The sequence below is a fragment of the Polyodon spathula genome, chromosome 8 (genome assembly GCF_017654505.1).
Source record: "Polyodon spathula isolate WHYD16114869_AA chromosome 8, ASM1765450v1, whole genome shotgun sequence".
In the NCBI taxonomy this organism is placed as follows: domain Eukaryota; kingdom Metazoa; phylum Chordata; class Actinopteri; order Acipenseriformes; family Polyodontidae; genus Polyodon; species Polyodon spathula.
Window position 1 is genome coordinate 31,366,054 of NC_054541.1, and position 22,214 is coordinate 31,388,267.

The 22,214-nt window shown below is 37.5% G+C and overlaps 1 protein-coding gene across 5 annotated transcripts in view; it reads left to right on the forward strand.

The window, feature by feature from the left end:
- Positions 1 to 22,214, forward strand: part of lrrk2 (leucine-rich repeat kinase 2) — a 43,341-nt gene that overhangs the window by 9,051 nt on the left and 12,076 nt on the right. For all 5 annotated transcript variants that reach the window (XM_041257574.1, XM_041257572.1, XM_041257571.1 and 2 more), the window contains 36 exons: positions 614 to 738; positions 2,182 to 2,312; positions 3,004 to 3,148; positions 3,695 to 3,834; positions 4,471 to 4,599; positions 4,693 to 4,863; positions 4,958 to 5,219; positions 5,309 to 5,479; positions 5,671 to 5,783; positions 5,972 to 6,044; positions 6,265 to 6,449; positions 7,000 to 7,250; positions 7,538 to 7,686; positions 8,543 to 8,636; positions 8,988 to 9,174; positions 9,291 to 9,472; positions 9,824 to 10,047; positions 10,174 to 10,301; positions 10,556 to 10,774; positions 11,052 to 11,253; positions 12,372 to 12,460; positions 12,571 to 12,758; positions 12,854 to 13,008; positions 13,360 to 13,506; positions 14,863 to 15,054; positions 15,267 to 15,413; positions 15,498 to 15,610; positions 16,118 to 16,308; positions 16,684 to 16,844; positions 18,399 to 18,569; positions 18,833 to 18,933; positions 19,491 to 19,682; positions 20,055 to 20,248; positions 20,769 to 20,841; positions 21,072 to 21,256; positions 22,203 to 22,214. The exon at positions 22,203 to 22,214 is cut by the window's right edge and continues 141 nt beyond it. In XM_041257574.1, coding sequence (XP_041113508.1) covers positions 614 to 738; positions 2,182 to 2,312; positions 3,004 to 3,148; positions 3,695 to 3,834; positions 4,471 to 4,599; positions 4,693 to 4,863; positions 4,958 to 5,219; positions 5,309 to 5,479; positions 5,671 to 5,783; positions 5,972 to 6,044; positions 6,265 to 6,449; positions 7,000 to 7,250; positions 7,538 to 7,686; positions 8,543 to 8,636; positions 8,988 to 9,174; positions 9,291 to 9,472; positions 9,824 to 10,047; positions 10,174 to 10,301; positions 10,556 to 10,774; positions 11,052 to 11,253; positions 12,372 to 12,460; positions 12,571 to 12,758; positions 12,854 to 13,008; positions 13,360 to 13,506; positions 14,863 to 15,054; positions 15,267 to 15,413; positions 15,498 to 15,610; positions 16,118 to 16,308; positions 16,684 to 16,844; positions 18,399 to 18,569; positions 18,833 to 18,933; positions 19,491 to 19,682; positions 20,055 to 20,248; positions 20,769 to 20,841; positions 21,072 to 21,256; positions 22,203 to 22,214 — 5,592 coding nt within the window. The remainder of the gene's footprint in view (positions 1 to 613; positions 739 to 2,181; positions 2,313 to 3,003; positions 3,149 to 3,694; positions 3,835 to 4,470; positions 4,600 to 4,692; positions 4,864 to 4,957; positions 5,220 to 5,308; positions 5,480 to 5,670; positions 5,784 to 5,971; positions 6,045 to 6,264; positions 6,450 to 6,999; positions 7,251 to 7,537; positions 7,687 to 8,542; positions 8,637 to 8,987; positions 9,175 to 9,290; positions 9,473 to 9,823; positions 10,048 to 10,173; positions 10,302 to 10,555; positions 10,775 to 11,051; positions 11,254 to 12,371; positions 12,461 to 12,570; positions 12,759 to 12,853; positions 13,009 to 13,359; positions 13,507 to 14,862; positions 15,055 to 15,266; positions 15,414 to 15,497; positions 15,611 to 16,117; positions 16,309 to 16,683; positions 16,845 to 18,398; positions 18,570 to 18,832; positions 18,934 to 19,490; positions 19,683 to 20,054; positions 20,249 to 20,768; positions 20,842 to 21,071; positions 21,257 to 22,202) is intronic.

The window sequence follows — 22,214 nt, forward strand, 5'->3', positions numbered from 1 at the left end:
TTTTGCTTTTCTTTCCTCTTAAAGTGTTATTGAACAGGCTGTAGGGTTTAAAACAATGTATTACTTTCCCTAGCTTTCTGCTTTGTTTTATCTATTCCTGTAATATCTGTTTTTTCAACATAATCCCAGTTGTTTTGATATTTGAATTAACGTATTCCTGGTCTTAAATTAGTTTTGACTACTTATTTTCATTTTACATCAATTATGCATCGGGTCTTTCCATCCAAAATGTCTTCTGAATTCACATGTTAGGTAAAGATTAAAATAACAGGCAATGTAGTGGTAGAACAGAAATAACACATTGCATATTGCTACCATCAGTATTTGAATTGCTTCCCCCTTTTTAAGTTAAATGTAGTAATTCTTAATGTTCTTAAAGTACACAGGGCATTGCTCTTTACTTTAGAAGGTTATATCCTTATTTGAAGATGATATTAAGCTCTGTTTTAGTTCAGGACATTCCATGTGCTTATGTTCTTGTTTAATTTGTATGGTTTTTCAATGAACAGAACACAATAATCTGCAAGAACGTTAATGTTGCACACCCACTATCTTGTTTACTTTTGTAACCTGTCATGTTTGTTATTTTTTGTTAATTCATGTTTCTTTTCAGTTTGGTGAGTCTTGATGTTGTGACAATGGCCATGGCTGAGATCTTGAGTGCTATGAAAATACATAACTGTGTTCCTTCTGTACAACTTGAGGCACTTAGAGCCAGTTTACTGTTTCTCAGTCCTGGTAAGTGTTGGTAAATGATGCCCAAATTGTGAAATTTTATGGCCCTTTTAACAGGGGAGACCTGCGCTAACTCTCCAGGCGCATTCATAGTGCTGCAGGAAGAGGGCAGCAGCCTTCCGATATTCGCCTGTTGGTCATGGCAGTGACACGGAGAGGTGGGGGAGAGGCTGTGTTGCTCTCCCTCTCTCTGAGTGGCTGAGAGGCGGGCCTTGGGGGATTGTTGGCCATAAAGATTACGCTCTCTGTTCTCTCGGGCTGCCCTCTAAGACGAAACGAGCCAGCTGGCGGAAGCTGGGATTGCCGGACCAAGCACGGCCGGCGAAACAAAAAACAAACCAAATAACTAAAAAACCCATTGGAAAAAGGAAAGATTGTAGAAATCGGGGGAATCCTTGGGCAGACGCCGAAACGTGTATAGGTGGAGGGAACACCATAGCTTTGGACGGAGACCTGGGCTACGCGGATAGCGACGATTGGGGTGATGCTGCCGAGTGCAGCACCTTTATTTTGTAGTTTTATTACTGTGTTTTGTTTTCCTTTTTTCTTTTGCCTTTTGTTCTTTGATTTATTATTTCCAGAGCACCTGCGAGTGCACCTGCATTGGACTGTGTTCCTGGACTGGTATAACCGTGGTCATGTTTATCGTTGCTGGTACTCAAGCCATGGAAAACCGCGCCCTCTGTTCTGTCTCCCTGAGTTCCATCTCCTTGTCAGTGAATTGCCCACTACCCTTCCACAGCCTTATTTTAAAGAACGTGCCAAGACACATTTTTTTGAATGGTATCAATTAGAAAGAAAATAACTAGAGCTATAGTATATACAGCTAGTATATACTGATTTTTCTGGTTTTTTTTGTCTAAGTTTGAAGCATTTCATCACCTTGTTTTAGTGAATCCTGTTTTGATAAGTTATTTCATTTTCATTTTACAGTAATCCTTCATGTATCCGCCTGCAACATATCCGATCAAGCTCTTCAGCAATGTTAGTGTCACGCGAGCTGTTCAGTGTGTTGATGTGTAAATAAATCCTGTTCACCTGCGGGGCGTATCAGCTTCAACCTCCGTCTCTCAGCAGCAAATGCATGCACCCACATGGAAGACGGGTACTCTGTCACAAGCATTAATACCCTGTGTCTTTCTAAACTAGAGATTTAGGGGAGCTCCCTAATAAAAGCTGAATCTCAAAACAATAATTGTGTGAATATAGTAATTGTTACAGCTGTGTATAATGGTATTTAAAACAGGATTCATTCATCTGACTTTTTACAGATCCACCCTTACTCTGCTCCCACCGCAGTCAGATACTTGATGGGCTACTGTATATGGAATTCTTTTTGGCTGAAAATGTTCACATTAAATGGACCAAGCAAAAGGCTTTTCAGGATGTCTTTATTCTAGATATTATTCTTTAAAATGTATAACTCTTAATTTTATTTTGCTGTAGGCAGGAACCAGAAAGGACAAGAGACTTGTACAGTGGAGGACCCTGATGCAGTAGATTTGACTCCAAAAGTTATTAAAAATCAGTGCGTGTTAGAAGGTGCACACACTCTGGTCCTTGGAACTTTGAACAAGGTGGGTATACATACAATTATTACAATACCGTGTGACATATACAATGCAGTTTGCATGTAACAGTTATAGAGTTTAAGCATACACTTCTCATAAATCAAAATGCGTTATTTCTGTATTTTTTGTATTATCAGTTTTATTTTCTCTTTGTTTAAAAATGTATTTTATAGTAAACTTTTTGTGCCATTATTTACTTAAAACGTAGGAAGACATTGATATCTTGCTTCTGTTAACGTTGTGCAAATACTATAAACTTACATTTTTAAAAGCGAGTTTGAGTTTACCTTGGCGGAGTTTACATGTGTGTTCTAGTTTAACCCGTATATTGTACTCGACAAGAGCATCTGTCAACCCGGCATCATGCAAATGAAGGGGAAAGGACAGAGCTCATATGCAAATTAGCTATACGCACAGTTTTCGTGATGTTTTGCGTGGAAATGCCAGAAAAGGTGGTTTACATGCCCAGAGAATATAAACACGAAATAATCTATTCACGAAATCCATGGTTGTGTGCCATGTGACATATTGTCACCCTAGACCCTCTGTGGCCGTTTTTTCTGCCACAAACTTGATTCTCCCGAGTTTTCCTCCCAAACGTGCACGCTTCACAGGTCAATAACAACATGTAAACTCAGCTTTTGTTACTCATTAACAATTGGTAAAACTACAGTAAGTTGCCTTGTTTCGTTTGCAGTTTATCGGAAACCCAGCCATTCAAGAATATGGGTTACGTGTACTTTGTTCACTCAGTGACTGTTCAGGTGCATTGGAGCTTATGTCTCAGCAGGGAGCAGTAGATACAATTCTTCACACACTACAAATGTATCCAGATGGAAAAGGTAGGCAGAAGGTAGAGTGTAACCACTTGAAGATCCACCTTCAAGGTGCCCAGCATTAGTAAAATGTTGTTAACGTATATCTGCTGGGTTTATCAGTACAGACGTTCAGGACAATGCTTGTTCAGGTCAATGACCTGTTAGCAAAACACTAATTCAAACAGTTACAAAATTAACTTAAAAGAAGATTGTTGATAGGTGGAATGGTAGCCGTATCAGTCTAATAATAGGAGGGGTAATACCTTTTATTCGCAAGCTTTCAAGACCTCAGAGGTCTTTTCTTTGGGTGAAAGTAAAAAAGAGAGATTGATGTTAACATTCAAAAGGTGGCATCAGACCTTTAACAGAAATAACCCTACAACTCTAATATTGAAAGTGTTGACTGTGAGACATGTAACTATTTTATTGAGAATCTACCTGTATTTTAAAATGGATATCTAGTATACGGTTGTTACAGTGGAATACATTTCTAGTGCGCATCCATATACTGACTACAGAAGCCAATGTATTAATGGAATAATGCTTTTATGTTTTTGTTTTTTCCTTTAGAAATTCACCTGCTGAGTCTAAATTTACTAAGCTGCCTTATTCCGAAAAAGAAACGGTCTGCAGCAACTGTTACTATTCTGGCATCTATTTTAGTTAGAGCCTTGCTCCGATTCAAAGAGGTTTTGGATGTGCAGATAATGGTAGGTGTTCAATTTGTCATGTGATCGTAACACTTACAAGTACTGCTTCAAGTGTTACAGAAGCAGAGTTTACAAGAAACACATTACTTTACCATTGTGTGTCAAGTGACGTCCATATCGCAGCAAATCTTTTTTCAACATATTCCTGATTTTGTTTTGATATTTTTAGTCATAAATCATAGGTAAGTCAGGTAGGGAATTATATTTTTTCAACTTTTACCCAGGAAGAAAATGTCTTCTAATTATCGCAGTGTGTATCCAGTTCATGTTCCCTCCTGCAATAATGCTGTTGCTGTGATTGGAATGAGTATTTTGGGGTAAAGTCAGCATTGTTGCAGGAGGGATCATGATCTGGATACACTGTGATCCTTAGAACACTCTTTCTACAACACATATATATATAAGTGTAAAAAAAACCTGTTTAAATATTTGGAAAATAAACGTGATTATAGTGTAGTCCTGTGGCATTGCCCCCTCCTATAATTTAGTTGTTTTCACGACTACCCTTCACACAGATTTTTAGTGAGGACCACTGGGCTATACTGTTTTCATATTGAACAAAGATGGTTGTTTAAAGATGACACACTTAATTACTTATAAAGGAATGTTATATAATGAATGTAATTTATTTTATAGGGATTTCATGCTGCATTTACTTTGCTTGAAATGTCTCCAAGTGTTGCCGAAGAGCTGGAGAAAGAATCATTTGACAAAGTTATTTTTCAACATATGAACACCTGTCTTTTGGAACAGAGAAGTGATAGGGTATTCACTTTATTCACATTATGTTCTGATCAGTGGCTTCCAATTTGTGTATAGTTTGCACATTCTGGTTTTTTTTGTTTGTTTGTTTTTTAGCTTCAGAAGTTGTGTTGTATGTGCCTTTCAAAAATGGCAGCTGACAGTGATATTAAACACAGGATGCTGGACAAGGCCTGTATAGAAAACGATGTAGTCATGGCTGAATGTTTGATCCTTCTCGGAGCTGATATCAATAAGAAAACAAAGAAGGACTCTTTAATTTATCAAGTAAGTCGGTTTACTTGGATAGGTGAAACCATCATTGTAGATCATCCATCTATATTCGTATTGATTATTTCACCTCCACCTGTTTATTTCCTAGGTGTGCGAGAAAGGCAGTAACCCAGAGTTAGTGGAGTTGCTGTTGAACAGTGGAACACGTGAACAGGACATTCGCAAAGCTCTAAGCATCAGCGTAAAGAAACGGGATAGCCTAATCATTAGTTTACTTCTAAGAAAGCTGGGGCTTGATCAGGCAAATAATGCCATCTGCCTAGGTGGTTTTCGTCTGGGACATATTGAACCCTGCTGGTTGAGTCCTTTGTTTTCTGAACGCAGGACTTCAAATTTCAGAAGGCCGACAAGTAAGTAAATGTATAGTATTTGATGCTGTTTACTAATTAACGCGAAATTATTCATATCACATTTTTAAACACTTTTTTTTTTTTTTCAGGCAAAGGTGTTTCTCTGGCCAGAATGATAATAAGATATCGGATGCGAAAAATCATCTCTGAATCCCAGAAATTAAATTCAGATGAATCGGATGAAACTGATGACTATGGTGTTCTATCTGAGGCTCCTGACGATGGAAATGTTTTCAGGAGTGAAGACATTGAAAGTGAAGGCAAGCGCTTTATTACATGCCAATAGCACCACCTACTGATGACTTTCCATAAATGTTTATTTACATAAAAGTTTTGCTTTGCATTGTTCCTCACCCAGACTGCATGATTTGACATCTCTTATGCGATACGAGGCACAACATATTAACTTGTAGAATTAGTGTTCTTAACAGTATATATGTACTGTTAACAGGAAGTGATGCTATACTTCCTGTGAAGAAGAAATCTCAATCTGACAATGCTGCTGAATTGTGTAGAGATTTCTCAGCATTGAAGCAACTGGGAGGCAGGCATCCAAGTTCTGAGGTAAGAGTTTTGAGTGTGTTAATTATCACATCAGTAGAACAGATGAGACTTCCATTTCATAGAAACTTTTAATCTTTTGTTCCTAGTGGCTTCACACCCAGTGATGTAAGTTTACAAAATAATTGCTAGCAATAATTGGTAGCATATGCACACATATTTGAGTTCTTTTCTTTGTTTTTTTTCAAAAGGGAGGAAGTGGAGATTCAGGTCCAAATGAGATGCATAAGATAAGATTCTTCAAGGCAGCTGCAAGCCGAAGAAGTAAGCCAAGCCATGAAATCAATCGGACGGTACAAAGCAGCTGAAAGTGATGGGCTTTATGTTTTTCGTCTGTAAATCTGTTGCAGCACTTTCTGAAGGACTAAAGAGATCTTTCAAATGCACAGTGGCGTTTTGATTATAACCACTTATTTAACTGGATTACTTACTGGGAAGACATGACTGTAACATATTGTGTTGTACTGTCTTGCTCTCATAACAGCATCGATGGAAAGCCCATTCTTGATGGACAGGGAGTGCATTAAACTGGTAGATCTTTCTGGGAATGAACTGGAGAATCTCCACGCCATCTGTGGGAAGAGCTCAATCAGCAGTCATGTTGAGTATGTAGTAAGACTGGAGCTACACCAGAACAGCCTGTCAGAGTTTCCAGGAATACTGTGTGAGGTATGTGTGTTTTTTTTTTTTTTCTTTATACAGATATTAAATTGTTCACATACATATGTTCAATTAAGCCAAATTCCTAATGAAAATACACTTAGGCTGATAAATAGCTTGCTCCCAGGAAGAATGGCTTCAAACAACAGAAAAGTTCAAATTTTCTGATGTATCTTTGGTTAAGTGCGGAGAGATGTCTTTTTTTTTTCCCTGTAAATTGATTTTTGAATGTAAATTGAAAAAAAAACATTTATAGTAGTCCTACACAAATACGGTCCTCCAGGTTTTACAGGTAACATTCAATAATTAACTGATTTTAAGACCTGGAAGTAGTTATATTTGTTTAATTAAATAACTTATGGTACAGGTGGAGCAAAGACCAGGAGGGCAGTGACCCTAGAGGACCGTAATGTACTGTAAACCAGGGGTGCAGTCTTCAAGATCCACAGTTAACCTCCTTCCAGGTCTTCATTTGTGCACCCTTGTCATACACACTGTGTGTGTGTGTGTGTGTGTGTGTATACATATATAAAAAATATATTTTCCTCACTTTTTTTAGACAATGAGGTGTTTGACACACCTTGACCTGCATAGCAACAGATTCACATCTTTCCCCTCATGTGTGCTGAAAGTAAATTCACTTAGCTACCTGAATATCTCAAGAAATGAAATTGGTCCGTCTTTGACTCTGGATCCCGATGTCAGATGTCCAACATTGAAACAGTTTATTTTGTCCTTCAATCACCTATCATCTATCCCAGATCATCTTGGGCAAATTGTGGATAAACTGGAGGAGATCTCACTGGAAGGGTAATGTATACAAATTGCTTTTCATAAATGTTAGTACACAAAGGGATGTTTTATTTATTTATCACTGTTAATTAAATATTCAGTATTTTGTTACAAATTTCTTCAGAATTTTTTTTGCTTTAAGATGTGTTCTGTATTCTATATTGTGTCTGTCAGGTTTAGACCCTTATGGGTATTTCCTAGGAAAGCTCAGGAGGGCTACTAGCTTTGTTGTATAGCTAAGACTAAACCTGTACAAAAACTTAGATTCAAACATTTAAATCATGTTTTAAAATATTTTTCTTAAGGAATAAAATTACTGAAATCGTCTCTCCACTCTGCTTGTCTGAGCTAAGGCTCCTGGACATCAGTAAGAATGACATTTCCATAATTGCTGAGAATTTTCTTTCTGAGTGCCTCAAATTGGAGACTTTCAATGTTTCTTTCAACAAATTGAGTAAGTATAGTGGTGATAACTGAGTTCTAATAGTCCTGTAAAGTACCATGTATGCAAGTGCTTTTAATACTATAGTTACTTTCTGTTGAGGCTGAAAAATGTATTGGGCCACATGTGAGCAGAAGGTGATATGAAACAGAACTACGGCTTCCATTCTTGTTTTAAATTGAAATTTACTTTAACCTTCCAAAAAATTTGGAATCATCATTTGTATTTTACTCCATTTTCTCCCCGGTTTGAAATGCCCAATTCGTAAGCTTGGCTCACCTCTGCAACCACGTGCTGACTCGGGACAGAGAAAGACAAATGCACAAGTCCTTAGAAACGTGTGCTGTCAGCCGTCCGCTTCTTTTCACTTTGCAGGCCCGCCATCATGCCTCCGAGCTACAGCTTTGGAGGACCACGAAGCTCTGGACCGCTTGCAGGCAGGCCTGCGGGCACCCGGCCAGGCTACAGGGGTCACTGGTGCGCTGTGAGCCGAGGACACCCTGGCCGACCTAAGCCCTCCCCAGTCTGGGCGACGCTCTGCCAATTGTGCACCGCCCCCTGGGAATTCCCATCCACTGCCGGCAGTGGAATAGCCTGGATTCGAACCGGCGACCTCCAGGCTATAGGGCGCAGCCTGCACTCCACGCGGAGCGCCTTTACCAGTTGTGACACTTGGGAGCCCCATCTGTTCACATTTTGTACTTATATTTTTCATGGGATAAACACTTGAAATACAGTGAAATGCAAAATGTTATTTAAGGATTGCATGTTTACACACTTTGGTACTGCTGGCTCTATCGATTACCTGCCTACTGTACTACTCAGCTGTTTACTTTGCAGGTAACAATAGTTCCTATTGTTCCCCCAGGTTATGTGCCCTATCTGCCATCAAAAATAACTACAATCAAATTATCTCACAATGAATTTACAAGCATCCCAGAAGCTATTCTTCACCTCCCATAGTAAGTTAACATAATTAGTGCCAGTCCTAATGGTCTTGTAGAAATTAAGAGTAATGAAAACATGTTTCATTTTCGGGGTACATTCTATGCTTATGCATGGGGCTTGAACCATTACACAATGCCTCAACCTGTTTAGGAATTATTTTTTGGTTTAGGAAAAGTTTGAATTGAGTTTGATTCAGTTAGATAGAATTTAAAGATCAATAAATATGAAATGTGTGTTTACACAACATTGTACAGTATTAATATTGACACAACAGTACAGAAATACAAATCTTACTGCCTTTTTCTCCAATTTGTCTGTAAATGCTTATTCTATTTTTAAGTTTGTTTAAATAATTTCACTTTTAGTTTGCGCTCAGTGGATATGAGAAACAACAACATCACGGTGCTTCCTGGGCCTTCACAGTGGGAATCTGTTAACTTAAGGGAGCTGATTTTCAGCGACAACCAGATCAGTGTACTGAATCTTAGTGGACCAGTGTACAAATGGGCAAGACTGGAAAAACTGCACCTCTGTAAGAACAAGTTGAAAGAGGTAAAAACAAAACAAAAAAGTTTATATGTTAAGCAAAAATTCTGCCTTGAAAATGTACTGAATGGAGAAATTAATCTCAGATTCTTTCTTTGAAACATAATTCATTTATTTTGCAGATCCCATCGGAGATTGGGCTGCTGGAAAACCTGACCTCTCTGGATGTCAGCAAAAACTCAGAATTGAGATCCTTCCCTGATGAAATGGGGAAGCTTGAACGGATCTGGGACTTGCCTTTAGATGAGCTGCAATTAGACTTGGATTTGAAACACATTGGCAGCAAAACCAAGGATATCATAAGGTTAATTTATGTCACTCCAAAACATGTTAAATGAATATCCATAACCTGATTTTCATTGCTGGCTTATCAGTGTTTGTCCCACACAAATATAACATTAGACAAAAACTTATACAACTGCTATGTAATGCAAACTAAGTAAAACTACGTTTTGGTACATGCAGTATTGTGACCAATGTGTAGATTGTAATAATGTGTTGTTAATATCCCCATTTTTTTCAACCGAGTGATTCATTGACTCATTCTTTCTTATATTAGGTTGCTACCTCTGGTGTAATTGATATGGTGTAAAGGCTGCAGACAGATTTTATTGGCATGTCTTCAATTTGTGTTAATATATTGATCATTTATCAGATTCCTCCAACAACGTCTAAAGAAGGCGGTCCCATACTATCGGATGAAGCTGATGATAGTGGGGAATACTGGGAGTGGTAAAACTACGTTACTCCAGCAGCTCATGAAATTGAAACGCTCACGGTCTCGAGCTGCAAAGACTACAGTTGGAATAGATGTAAAGGACTGGAAAATTCAGGAAAAGGGAAAAAATAACATTGTTTTAAATGTCTGGGACTTTTCAGGTATTATAAGTAACTTGCTTAGTTTAATGTTGCCTTAGTTTCATCAGAATGCATCCCAAAAGACAACACAATTTCAGTGACCATGTTTTATTATCAAGGCTAAATTGTCTTCTCTTTATTTTCAAGGCCGGGAAGAGTTTTACTGTTCTCACCCTCACTTCATGACGCCGCGAGCCTTGTATCTTGTTGTTTATGATTTGAGTAAAGGAGCAACTGAAGTCAATTCAATTAAGCCTTGGTTGTTTAACATAAAGGTAAGATCAACAGGTCATGTACTATGCAATTTTACATCACAAAAGCGCAAAACAAACTTACAGTACATGATATGTGTTGCTGTAAATGCAACTAAACAAATACACTTAGAAACAAAGTGAAAACTGTATAATAAGCATAGGTTTATGTCATTCACAAAATAAACAAAAGTTAAATTTGAGAGGTCACTGATTTTAGTTATATACTGTGTGCTATTATGGAAAAGCAAACCCAAATGTATGTGTTCATGTTTTAGGCCAGAGCCTCTTCATCTCCGGTTATACTAGTTGGTACCCATACAGATGTAAGTGAAGAAAAGAACCTTCAGGCATGTAAAGAAAAAATCAGAAATGAGCTTCTGAATCACCACGGCTTCCCTGTTATTCGAGATTATCACCTTGTGACTGCCACAGAGGATTCGGATTCCATGGGAAAACTTCGGAAAGCCATTGTGAAAGAGATCATGAACTTCAAGGTACACCTGAGTGACATCGTTGATGTGTAAATCTACCACTTATTGGTGGACAGTTTGAGTTGCCAGTTAAGAGGATGTGAAGAAAATCAAAGTGTATAGTGCTAGAGGAATCGAAGCAACACATAGTCTGTAAAGTTGAAAAAGAATTACAATAGATCTTGGAGTGCTAACAAATAGTTACCTAAATAGTTTGTCTGGTCCTTTTGGTCACAACTTTGAAACTGTCACACTACTTAATTTTTGTTGAAACTTAAAAGGTATTATTTTTATAATACAGATTCGGGATCAGCCAGTCATGGGTCAGCTGATCCCTGACAGTTACCTGGAACTAGAGAAGAGAGTTCTGCAGGAGCGCAAGAAAGTATCCCCAGAATTTCCTGTCATCTGCCAGCAGCGCTTGGTGGAAATTGTGCAGGAGAACCAACTTCTTTTAGATGAAAGCGAACTTCCCCATGCTGTTCACTTTCTCAGTGAGTCTGGTAAGTCGTTGTCACAAAGATGGCTGTAGTGGGTGACGTCAGACCAGAAACTAGGAAATAAACAACAGAGAGGTGGAGTTTTGGGGAAGCTGAGCGCATTTAATGAATGAACAGAACAGTAAATAAAAAGGTTGTATCAAACAAAAACGCAGGATACTGCACTTTCACCAAATTAAAGAGACAAACAAAATGAACTACACAGACAAACACTGTGATCTGATATTTTAACTAGTATAATTATTATTAATAATAATAATATTACCTCTGTCTCCAATCCCGTTTTCCACTGACTGAACACACAACCTCGAGTGAGTGAAAACATGCTTCTTTTATGCAGCTGTACCGAGACTCAGTTTGCTAATCAATCATTCAGTTGGAGTCGCGGTACAACTGCACATGAATTAAAAAAGTGCAATTCCCCGTGCTCACATATTATTACTTTTTACTTTCACATGAAGTGCTATGCAATCCTCGTGCCTAAATACAAATATACATTTTAAACACTTGTGTTACGCAGACCTGTTTATATCCTGTGTACCCGTGACTATACACCAACATTAACACGCAACATGTAACACTGAAATACACACAGGGGCAGGCAACATTGCCACAGTTGTTTATTATGCTTGCTCCTTGTTTGTGGCAATGTGCTATTGGTCCTTCCCTCAATTTTAAACTATCCCAAACTTGGATTGAGGTATATAAATTTATAACGGTAAAATACATTTTACAGTGAGTCCAGTGGGTTTGTAGAACTAATATAATTAACTGTAGAGGTGAGCTCACATTATGGATGCTGCCTAATGTAAACACCAGGAAACAAGTGCATTCTGATTGGTCACCAGCCAGGAGTGACATGCTTTGTAGCCAGTTAAATGCTTTGACTCTGAAGACATTGCTGAGGTGAAACGACCAAGGAAGTAAGGCAGTATTAGAGTTCCTGGAATGCAAGGCAAGCAAACTAATAACTTTAAAAGGAAAATACATTGTTCCTTTCAAAACTCCACCTTTGAAACCAATATAGTAAATGTAAATGCATGACAGGTAGTTATTTTTCTAGCTAAAATTACTTTAAGATACAGCTCTCTATGACCTTGCTGTACCCTTTTTGTGTTCAGGTGTACTGCTACATTTTGAAGATTCTGCACTTCAGCTAAGAGAACTTTACTTTGTGGATCCCCAGTGGCTGTGTAACATGATCTCACAGGTATTGACTCGAATGTGCCATCTGAACATCTTTATACTGTGTGAATTTATATAGTTTAAAAGAATGTATGATCACCCATTTTCTTTACTTTTTATTTATTTTTTTTAAAGATATTAACACTAAAAGGAGGCGGTTTTTCCAAATACCCAAAAGGAATGGTTCAGCGTTCAGATGTAGAAAAAATTCTTTTTCACAGCAAAAGCTTCCCAAAGAATTACATACCTCAGTATTTCAAACTCCTTGAAAAGCTTCAGATTGCACTGCCTTTGGGAGAAGAGCAGCTCCTTATTCCTAGCAGGTAATTAGAAAAAAACATTGCTGTTTCAACATTGCTGTTTTAAAACACAATAAACGTTATCACTATGGTTTTACTTAGTCATTCATTTTTTCCAGTTTGTCAGACCACAGACCCGTGATTGAACTTCCTCACTGTGAAAACTCTGAAATAATTGTGAGGCTTTATGAGATGCCTTACTTTCCCATGGGTTTCTGGTCTCGGCTAATCAACCGACTGCTTGAAGTTTCTACATTCATGCTCTCTGGAAGAGGTATTCTATTTAGTAGTACCTTCTGTTCGGTTTCATATGCTTAAAACAGACGAAGAGTAGTGATATACAACAAGGGAAGAAGAAAAACACCTCAATTAAATTGAATGAAAAAATTGAGGTTGAAAATAATCACAATTTTTTGCTGCTGCTGAATATTAAATGGTTATCTTTCTGCATATTTAACAACAGATACCCTGCACTTGTTATACTATGGCCCAATATATGGGAAATACCCAAATTAATAATTTTTACAACAAATGTTTAAAGTTCTTGGTCCTCCTATAAAGCCATAAAAATGTGTTTATACTTTCTGTAGGCATAACCTTTCTGATAGATCTGTTTCTGCCATAGAAAGAGCTCTTCGTCCCAACAGGATGTATTGGAGACAAGGCATCTACCTGAACTGGTCTCCAGAAGCTTACAGCTTAGTAGAGTCGGCCGTTCTGGACAACACACCCGAGAGTTTCCTGAAGGTCACTGTTCCTTGCTCCCAGAAAGGTATTTTGTGAACATCCTGTGTTGTGTTTTGTTAATATTATAGAAAAACATATTTTGATCTGGTCAGCCACAGTGGGAACACCTTTGAAGCCTTGTGCTTTAGTACCAAAGTGCAGCTGATCAACAATTTCTAAAACCGGGTGAACCTGCTTGTGTTGAACCTTTACTATGAAGAGATTGCATATGCAAAAAAAAAAAAAACTTGGTTCAGATTGTAAAGTTGTCCATTCAAGAAGTATTCAAGTAAGTACAGTAAATGTATTAAAATGCAGTAAGCAGTTTTGTTTGTGTTATTGTAATACCTCCAGCAAAACCATGGAAAATGTATGTTACTAAAGTTTTTTAATTTATGTTTATAATTCACATGACACCACACAAGTAGCTTCCATTACTGTTACAAATGGTTATTACATCTAGAGTTTGTATATATTTAAAAAAAAAAAAAAAGATTTCCTTACGTAGGAGGTTGTGTGGTCCAGAGGTCAAAAAAACATGCTTGTAACCAGGTCCCTGGTTCAAATTCCAGCTCAGCCACTGACTCGTGTGACCTTGTGCTCCGTCTTCTGGGTGAGATGTTGTAATAAGTGACTCTGCAGCTTGTGCATAGTTCACACGCCCTAGTCTTCCATCTTGTAAAGCGCTTTGTGATGGTGGTTCACTATGAATGGTACCGTATAAAAAATAAAGATTATTATTATTATTATTATTTACTTCACAAAGAATTTTTGAAAACTTAACAATAGCTTGTCTCTGCTAATATAAACTGAGACACTGTGTCCCTGACAGTTTTATGTTTTCTTTGTTGATGTGTCAGGCGAGTTATATTGCGTTTTATGTAACCTGCAAGAATTGACCTGCATGCAAAGCTATTTTGCAAAATGAACAACGCTACCCTCAGGTACAGCGTGGTGTCTCCTATATATATTATTTTTGTAAATGAAATATAAGCTACATGACCCGAAACTAATGCAAACTAACTGATTTGGTAGAGGAAAAGCAAAGGTATTGTTATGATCAGAATACAGATGGCTATTGGCTTGTATTGTTTCAAAATCCTTTGGTTAGAGGATATATTCTGCACAGGAAGACTGGTCCTGATTGACGAGCATGAGAAGAAATAGACACATTTGAGAAAACATGTTTTGTAAGATTTGAAACAATATATTTGTCATGTTTAGCCTCTCTATTTTGCATTGGTTGTGTTGAGAAAGTCTATAGAGTGGCTTTTAAAAATATATATAATGAGCTGAGGGGCCTACTAATCTGAAAGATGTTTTATAAAAACAGAATACTTTTCTTCCCTGTCAAATTTCTACTGAATTTATTTAAACATGGAGATATGTTACCTTTTTGTAGGGCGTGTTTTGCTGGGGCAGGTCGTGGATCACATTGACAGTCTTTTGGAGGAATGGTTTCCAGGTCTCCTAGCAACAGATGTATGCGGGGATGGTGACACCCTGCTGAAGAAATGGGTTCTGTACAGCTTCGAGGATGGTCAGGAGTGTCAAAGGATATTGCTGGATGAGCTGCTTAGCCAAACAAATGAAGGTATTGTTACATTATCTGCATTCAATGGCTAAAAATAACCCAAAAGAAATGTAACTCTTTAGAAACATGTTTAATCTGTCTGTGATACTAAAGTTGCTAGTTTAATGTAAAAATGTTAATGAAAAGCACACACTACAACGTGACTTCATTTGTATTTTATATTGGAAGTTTAGGTGTTATTCTGAATACCTGTCAAACTTCTGTTTATTAAGAATGCCTTTTAGTTAACCCTGAGGATCCAAGGTCTACCATTCCCATATCCCAGATTGCACCAGACCTCATACTTACTGATCTGCCTGCAAACCTCATTATAAACTGCGACCAGCTAGAAATGGACTCAACTCCTGAATATTTACTGGGTAAGAAGAGAATACATACATTTTTATATCTAACAATCTTCAATAAGAATTGCATGTATACATGTGTCTTTTCTTTCCCTGCAGGTGAAGGTGGTTTTGGGTCCGTATATCGTGCAGTATATAAAAATGAAGATGTTGCTGTCAAGATTTTCAACAAGCATGCATCAGAAATACATCTACACAGACTACTGAGACAAGTAAGAAATCCCTATTTAGACTAATAGACTAATAGATATCCTAGTCTACCACTACACGGAGTGAAGTTCTGAGTGATTTATTGTGCGAAGAGATATTGCCTAAAGAAATAATTGTATAATTGTAGTGCCAGGCTGTCCAGCCTTTAGCTAAAAAAACAAAACACTGATGATCGATGGCCTCTTGAAGTCACAGATAATCATGAACTTTAAAATTGAGCAAAACATTACCAATAAAAAAGATTGTAATAAAGGTTGATGTGCCTCGCTGGTCCACATATGATATTTAGAGTGGCAGTGTCCTGTGGATACCAATTTAATAGGTATAACTAAGCTATTTCTGCTCCAGTTCACCTTCCTGTACTTGTGAACCCATATATAGCTATAGGATATAAGCCTTTACTTCTAAACATTTTGTTGTTGTTTTTCATAAGAAGACTTGTTGTGCTATAGAGGTTTTTTCCTTTTCAACACTATTCTGACAATACTACTTGTTGGTTCTTTGCCTAGGAGCTTTCAGTACTTAGCCACCTGCACCACCCCAGTCTCATCTCCCTGTTGGCAGCAGGAACTCAGCCCCGTATGCTGGTCATGGAACTGGCACTCAAGGGCTCCCTTGACACTCTTTTTGAAAACAAAAAGGGCAACCTCAATCAAACACTTAAACACAGGATAGCTCTGCATGTGGCAGATGGTTTGAGGTACAGGTGTTGACATGCTTATTTTTCTTTTCTTTTACAAACCTGCTTTCATTTTCTCCAAAGGAATACACATCTCTCTAGTATTAAAATTTAATTATTTATTTTATGAACTCCAGTCTTTAAAGCATTATCACCCATATTGGCACTTTTAAGCTCTAGTTGCACCCAACACAAACCTTTTATTTCTGGGTTTTTAAATATAATTGCCACTATACATATAATGTATTATTAGACACTGTGGATCACCTGTCTGCTTTAGTTTGGAAACATCTGTTAAATTAAAGCTTAGCAGCATCAGAAAGCAAAAATCATGTATTTTTCTTTGAGTAAAAATAATGTTTTATATATTATTATTTTTTTATTTTTTTTTGGCAGGTATCTACATTCATCTATGATAATATACCGGGATCTAAAGCCACATAACGTCCTCATTTTTAATTTAAAGACTAACTCGGAGATAATCGCAAAAATAGCTGATTATGGCATAGCCCAGTACTGCTGCAGCATGGGGATCAAGACTTCTGAAGGAACACCTGGTAAAAAATTATATATTACTGTACAAAAGTTTTAGGCAGGTGTGAAAAATGCTGTAAAGTAAGAATGCTTTCAAAAATAGACATGTTAATAGATTATATTTATCAATTAACTAAATGCAAAGTGAGTGAACAGAAGAAAAATCTAAATCAAATCCATATTAGGTGTGACCACCCTGTGCCTTCAAAACAGCATCAATTCTTCTAGGTACACTTGCCCAAAGTCAGGGATTTTGTAGGCATATAGTCAGGTGTATGATTAAACAGTTATACCAAACAGGTGCTAATGATCATCAATTCAATATGTAGGTTGAAACAAAATCATTAATTGAAACAGAAACAGCTGTGTAGGAGGAATAAAACTGGGTGAGGAACAGCCAAACTCAGCTAACAAGGTGAGGTTGCTGAAGACAGTTTACTGTCAAAAGTCATACACCATGGCAAGACTGAGCACAGCAACAAGACACAAGGTAGTTATACTGCATCAGCAAGGTCTCTCCCAGGCAGAAATTTTAAGGCAGACAGGGGTTTCCAGATGTGCTGTCCAAGCTCTTTTGAAGAAGCACAAAGAAACGGGCAACGTTGAGGACCGTAGACGCAGCGGTCGGCCAAGGAAACTTACTGCAGCAGATGAAAGACACATAATGCTTACTTCCCTTTGCAATCGGAAGATGTCCAGCAATGCCATCAGCTCAGAATTGGCAGAAAACAGTGGCACCCTGGTACACCCATCTACTGTCCGGAGAAGTCTGGTCAGAAGTGGCCTTTGTGGAAAAGTTGCGGCCAAAAAGCCATACATCTGACGTGGAAACAAGGCCAAGCGACTCAACTATGCACGAAAACACAGGAACTGGGGTGCAGAAAAATGGCAGCAGGTGCTCTGGACTGATGAGTCAAAATTTGAAATATTTGGCTGTAGCAGAAGGCAGTTTGTTTGCCGAAGGGCTGGAGAGCGGTACACGAATGAGTGTCTGCAGGCAACAGTGAAGCATGGTGGAGGTTCCTTGCAAGTTTGAGGCTGCATTTCTGCAAATGGAGTTGGAGATTTTGGTCAGAATTAATGGTCTCCTCAATGCTGAGAAGTACAGAAAGATACTTATCCATCACGCAATACCATCAGGGAGACATCTGATTGGTCACACCAAATATTGATTTGATGTAGATATTTCTTCTGTTCACTCAATTTGTGTAATATGTAATATGTGTGTGTGTGTATATATATATATATATATATATATATATATATATATATATATATATATATATATATATATATATATATATATATAAAAATGTGTGTGTGTGTGTTTAAAAATGGTTTACATTGGCAGAAATTGAAAGGACACAGGTTGTCCTTGAGATGGTCTGTTTATATACACAAACAATTTGTACTGAATTGTATTGGGTTACATAGAAGAATTAAAAAAACTCTTAGACATTGATGAAGAATTCCTGAGCTTGCATGTTGCTTTAGAATGCTTTTAAAACTAAAGTACATTGCTTCAGTTTCAGATGACAGCTTTTGAAAGTATAACTCTGCTTCATATGCTCTCATAGGATTTCGTGCTCCTGAAGTTGCTCGTGGAAATGTCATTTATAACCAGCAGGCCGATATCTATTCCTTTGGCTTACTCTTGTATGACATCCTGACCTGTGGTGAACGTATTTTGGATGGAATGCGGTTTCCCAGCGAGTTTGATCAGTTAGCAGTTCAGGGAAAATTACCAGGTAATGTTTACTCATTAAAACACAACAGAATGGAGTCTTAAAGATAAATTTAAAAAAAAAAATGAATTCATGTCTATACCAAAGCAATAGCCCCATTTTGGTGTGTGTGTGTTGGCATTGTTTAATGTGTAACCCAAAAACACTTGCATGCATATATTGGCAAATTTCAGAATAGAAGATTGTGGTTTTAAGGACAATGCCTAACTCTGAATCCACAACAACCTTCCAGTCACTAGGCTCACAAGTAATTTTTATCTTTTCAGATCCGGTGAGACACTATAACTGTTCTCCATGGCCTGGGGTTGAGAAATTGATAAAAGTTTGTTTGAGAGAGAATCCAGAGGAAAGACCCACATCGGCACAGGTAGTTTAAATACAGGTCAAATATTCTTTCAGTTTTTTGTTACTATTTATTTCTTAGCAGGTGTCCTTATCCAGGGCAACTTATAGTTGTTACAAGATAACACATTATTTTTACATACAATTACCCATTTATCCAGTTGGGTTTTAACTGGAGCAATCTAGGTAAAGTACTTTGCTCAAGGGTACAGCAGTAGTGTCCCCCACCTGGGATTGAACCAACAACCCTCTGGTCAAGAGTCCAGAGCCCTAACCACTACTCCACAGTGCTGCCCTGTCCTGCTTTTTGTCCAGCATCTAAAATAATCTGCCGTTTTAAAGTTATGACAAAGGTACACAACCTCAATATACGCACCACCACTCCATTGCTAATTGATTATATAACTTGGAGTACATGTGTTGCTTTAGAATAATTATGCCTGCATCCGTTTACGTCTGCAGTTTGAATCAATATATAAAGTAATCAGTACACAAGCATTCACAGTGCATTTTCATTTGGTCTATTAGACACTGGTATAGAAAGCAGTAAAGGATACCTATTCTGAAATGTTTCTTCAACAGATATTTGACACGCTGAACTCTGCAGAGCTCCTCTGTTTAATGAGCAAAGTCTCCCTGCCCAGTTTGACAGCACGATGCATTGCGGCCTCCAGCCTTACATGCAGTAGGCCGGGGGTGTGGATTGGTGGTGGCAGCAAGCAAGCTGGACAGATCTCATTTGTGGATTTAGCTACAGGAAGGGATGAAGTTCAGGTAGAATTAAATGAAACCTGAGTATTATATTTCTTGTATTGTTACTAAAGTTTCTTTTAAAAGTATTTATTGTATTGCAAAACTTCTGCTTTTACATTTATTTGGGTGGTTTGTCTAGCTGCCAGTCTTCACATTGATGATAGCACAGTTTTGATTATTTTTCAAATGATCACATCAAGCTGGCAGCATTAGATACAAGTTTACATATATCAAAAATTAAAAACTGCGCGTTGATTGGAATCTTGTTTGTGTACTAAGGAATCAGGGATAGTATACATAACAATTTACATACCAGGCCCTAAAATTGAGTGTGTTCTAACATTTACTCTAAGCTAATGTTATGCTTCTTTTTTGGTTTACTTTGCTTGAAAGGATATTGATAATAGTGAGGTTTTATGCCTCACTCTTGTCTGCCTGCCAGGGGAAAAGATAAACAGAGTTATTGCAGGGACAGCGTCTGGGAGACTGATCGTTATGAGCACAGAGGAAACAACATCTAGACACCAGCTGCAAAAACTGACAGACTCTATCACCTCTTTATTCTTTCATTCATATCCAAAACATAGGTAAGTATTACAAAAAAAGACTAGACTTTATATGCATTAGTCTTCTGGTTTTTCTTTTGATTCTTCTTTCAGTTTCATGGGATGATGATTTCAGACTTCCCTTCTAAACGTTGCCATGGTTTTCATGGTGACTGTGTGCTTCACTGTATCAACCTGTTCAGGAAGTAGCTCTTCCTTTTGCAGCAAAGTTAGAAAAACAAACAATGTGTCTTGTTTTGGACATTTGAAACATGTTTTCATGTGTTATAAAAGCACTTGAGTAATGTACTGGGTTCAGACAAGATGCACGACTTTCAGATTTGAAAGGCAAGAATGCAAAACGGAAAGAATAGCAGCAAAATAACCCTGATTGATTGCATGGGTTACAGAAATTCAAAATTCAGCCTTTGGAACCTGTTGGATGCCCTCTATTTACAACAGTGTAAGGTGTCTTATCTCCAATAGTTGTAATATGTTTAGTTAGACATAAGTTTGTTAGGAGCCTGTTTTTGTTTATTTGTTTTGTTTTTTTCCCCATCAGCAGGGAGAATAATTTTCTGTTAGCAGGGACAGCTGATGGAATGCTAGCTATTTTTGAACATTCAGTAATCAAGGTAAATCGTTTGTGCCTCTTTTTTAAAAAAAAAAAAAAAAAAAAAAAAAATTTAAAAAGTAAAAATGATGCCTGAATATATAGTTGCATTCTGTATGTACAATATATACATTTATGAAGGATTCTGTACAACTCCTTATTTTATGTGTTAAGCACTCTATTGTAATAAGATTCTAGCAGTTTCTAGCACTATATGGAATGTTATAATGCAGAACTTCCTTTTCTTATCAGTGTGACGAAGGAAAGACTCAGAAGATGGTGCATATTGGGAACATCAACACTCCCTTAATTGGTCTGAGTGAGTCTTCATACACCCCAGATAAAAATACAACCTGGGCAGCTTGTGGCTCAAATGTTGTGTCATTTACAAATGAATTTGACATTTGGAAAACCATAGACACCAAGCCAAATTACCAGTGAGTTTACACTTAAAGTGTTTCTAAAATCATGTTTCATTTTATTGATTCATTTTTTATTAAATGTAGTACCTGGTAAGCCCCATTAAGGAAAACATTAGAAACCAAAGTCCACACGACACATCCAGAGCAGTTAACTGCATCTAATAATAAATATATTTAAATATATTTAACTTTCACCAGCTATTTTCCCTACGTATAAATATATCAAATTTCTCTGAAACTTACCTTATGTATCATGGACTTGAGAGGATAGATGGATGAGTCTTGATGCAAGTTGGACCAAATTGATTTGACTGATGGGCTCCTATTCATTTGGTGAGACACATGACTTATATGCAAAAAATGCAAAATAGCTTCTTACCTTGTATGATGAACTTCAAGCACAAGGTGAACTCCTGGTCTCCATGTTGCTTATGTCAGGAGAAATAAACCCATCTCTCACCCAAAGATCATTGTAATATTGTACTTTTTTGTGCCAAAACCAGAGTCCCTCTTCTATAAAAACCCAGTGTCATTATCCAATGGTATTTAAGAAAATAGACAGTAAAGATAAAAGGTGGAAGGAAAGTGGGATATAGGTGTGTGGAGTTCATCATCCTACACAGAAACCATATTACAGGTAATCTTTGTATTCTTGCATACTATGATGAACTCCGCACACAAAGTGAACTATGTCAAAATGGTGTAAGAGAAGAGGGTGGTATTTAAATTTGTTAAATAGAAATATGTTTAAGTATGTTAGATGGAAGTCCTGGATTAACACAGTGAGAACAGGAGTTCTCATCCTATGAAGAAACCATATTACAGGTATTCTTCGCCAGTGTGTGCTGGAGTCTTACACCTGATCTGAAAATAGGCATGCTTGTACTTTTTATTGTAATGAAAACCTACACTGATTGCTGGTAAATGCTATCCTGAAAATCACAAAGTTTTGTTTTTCCAGGGTGCTGCAAAG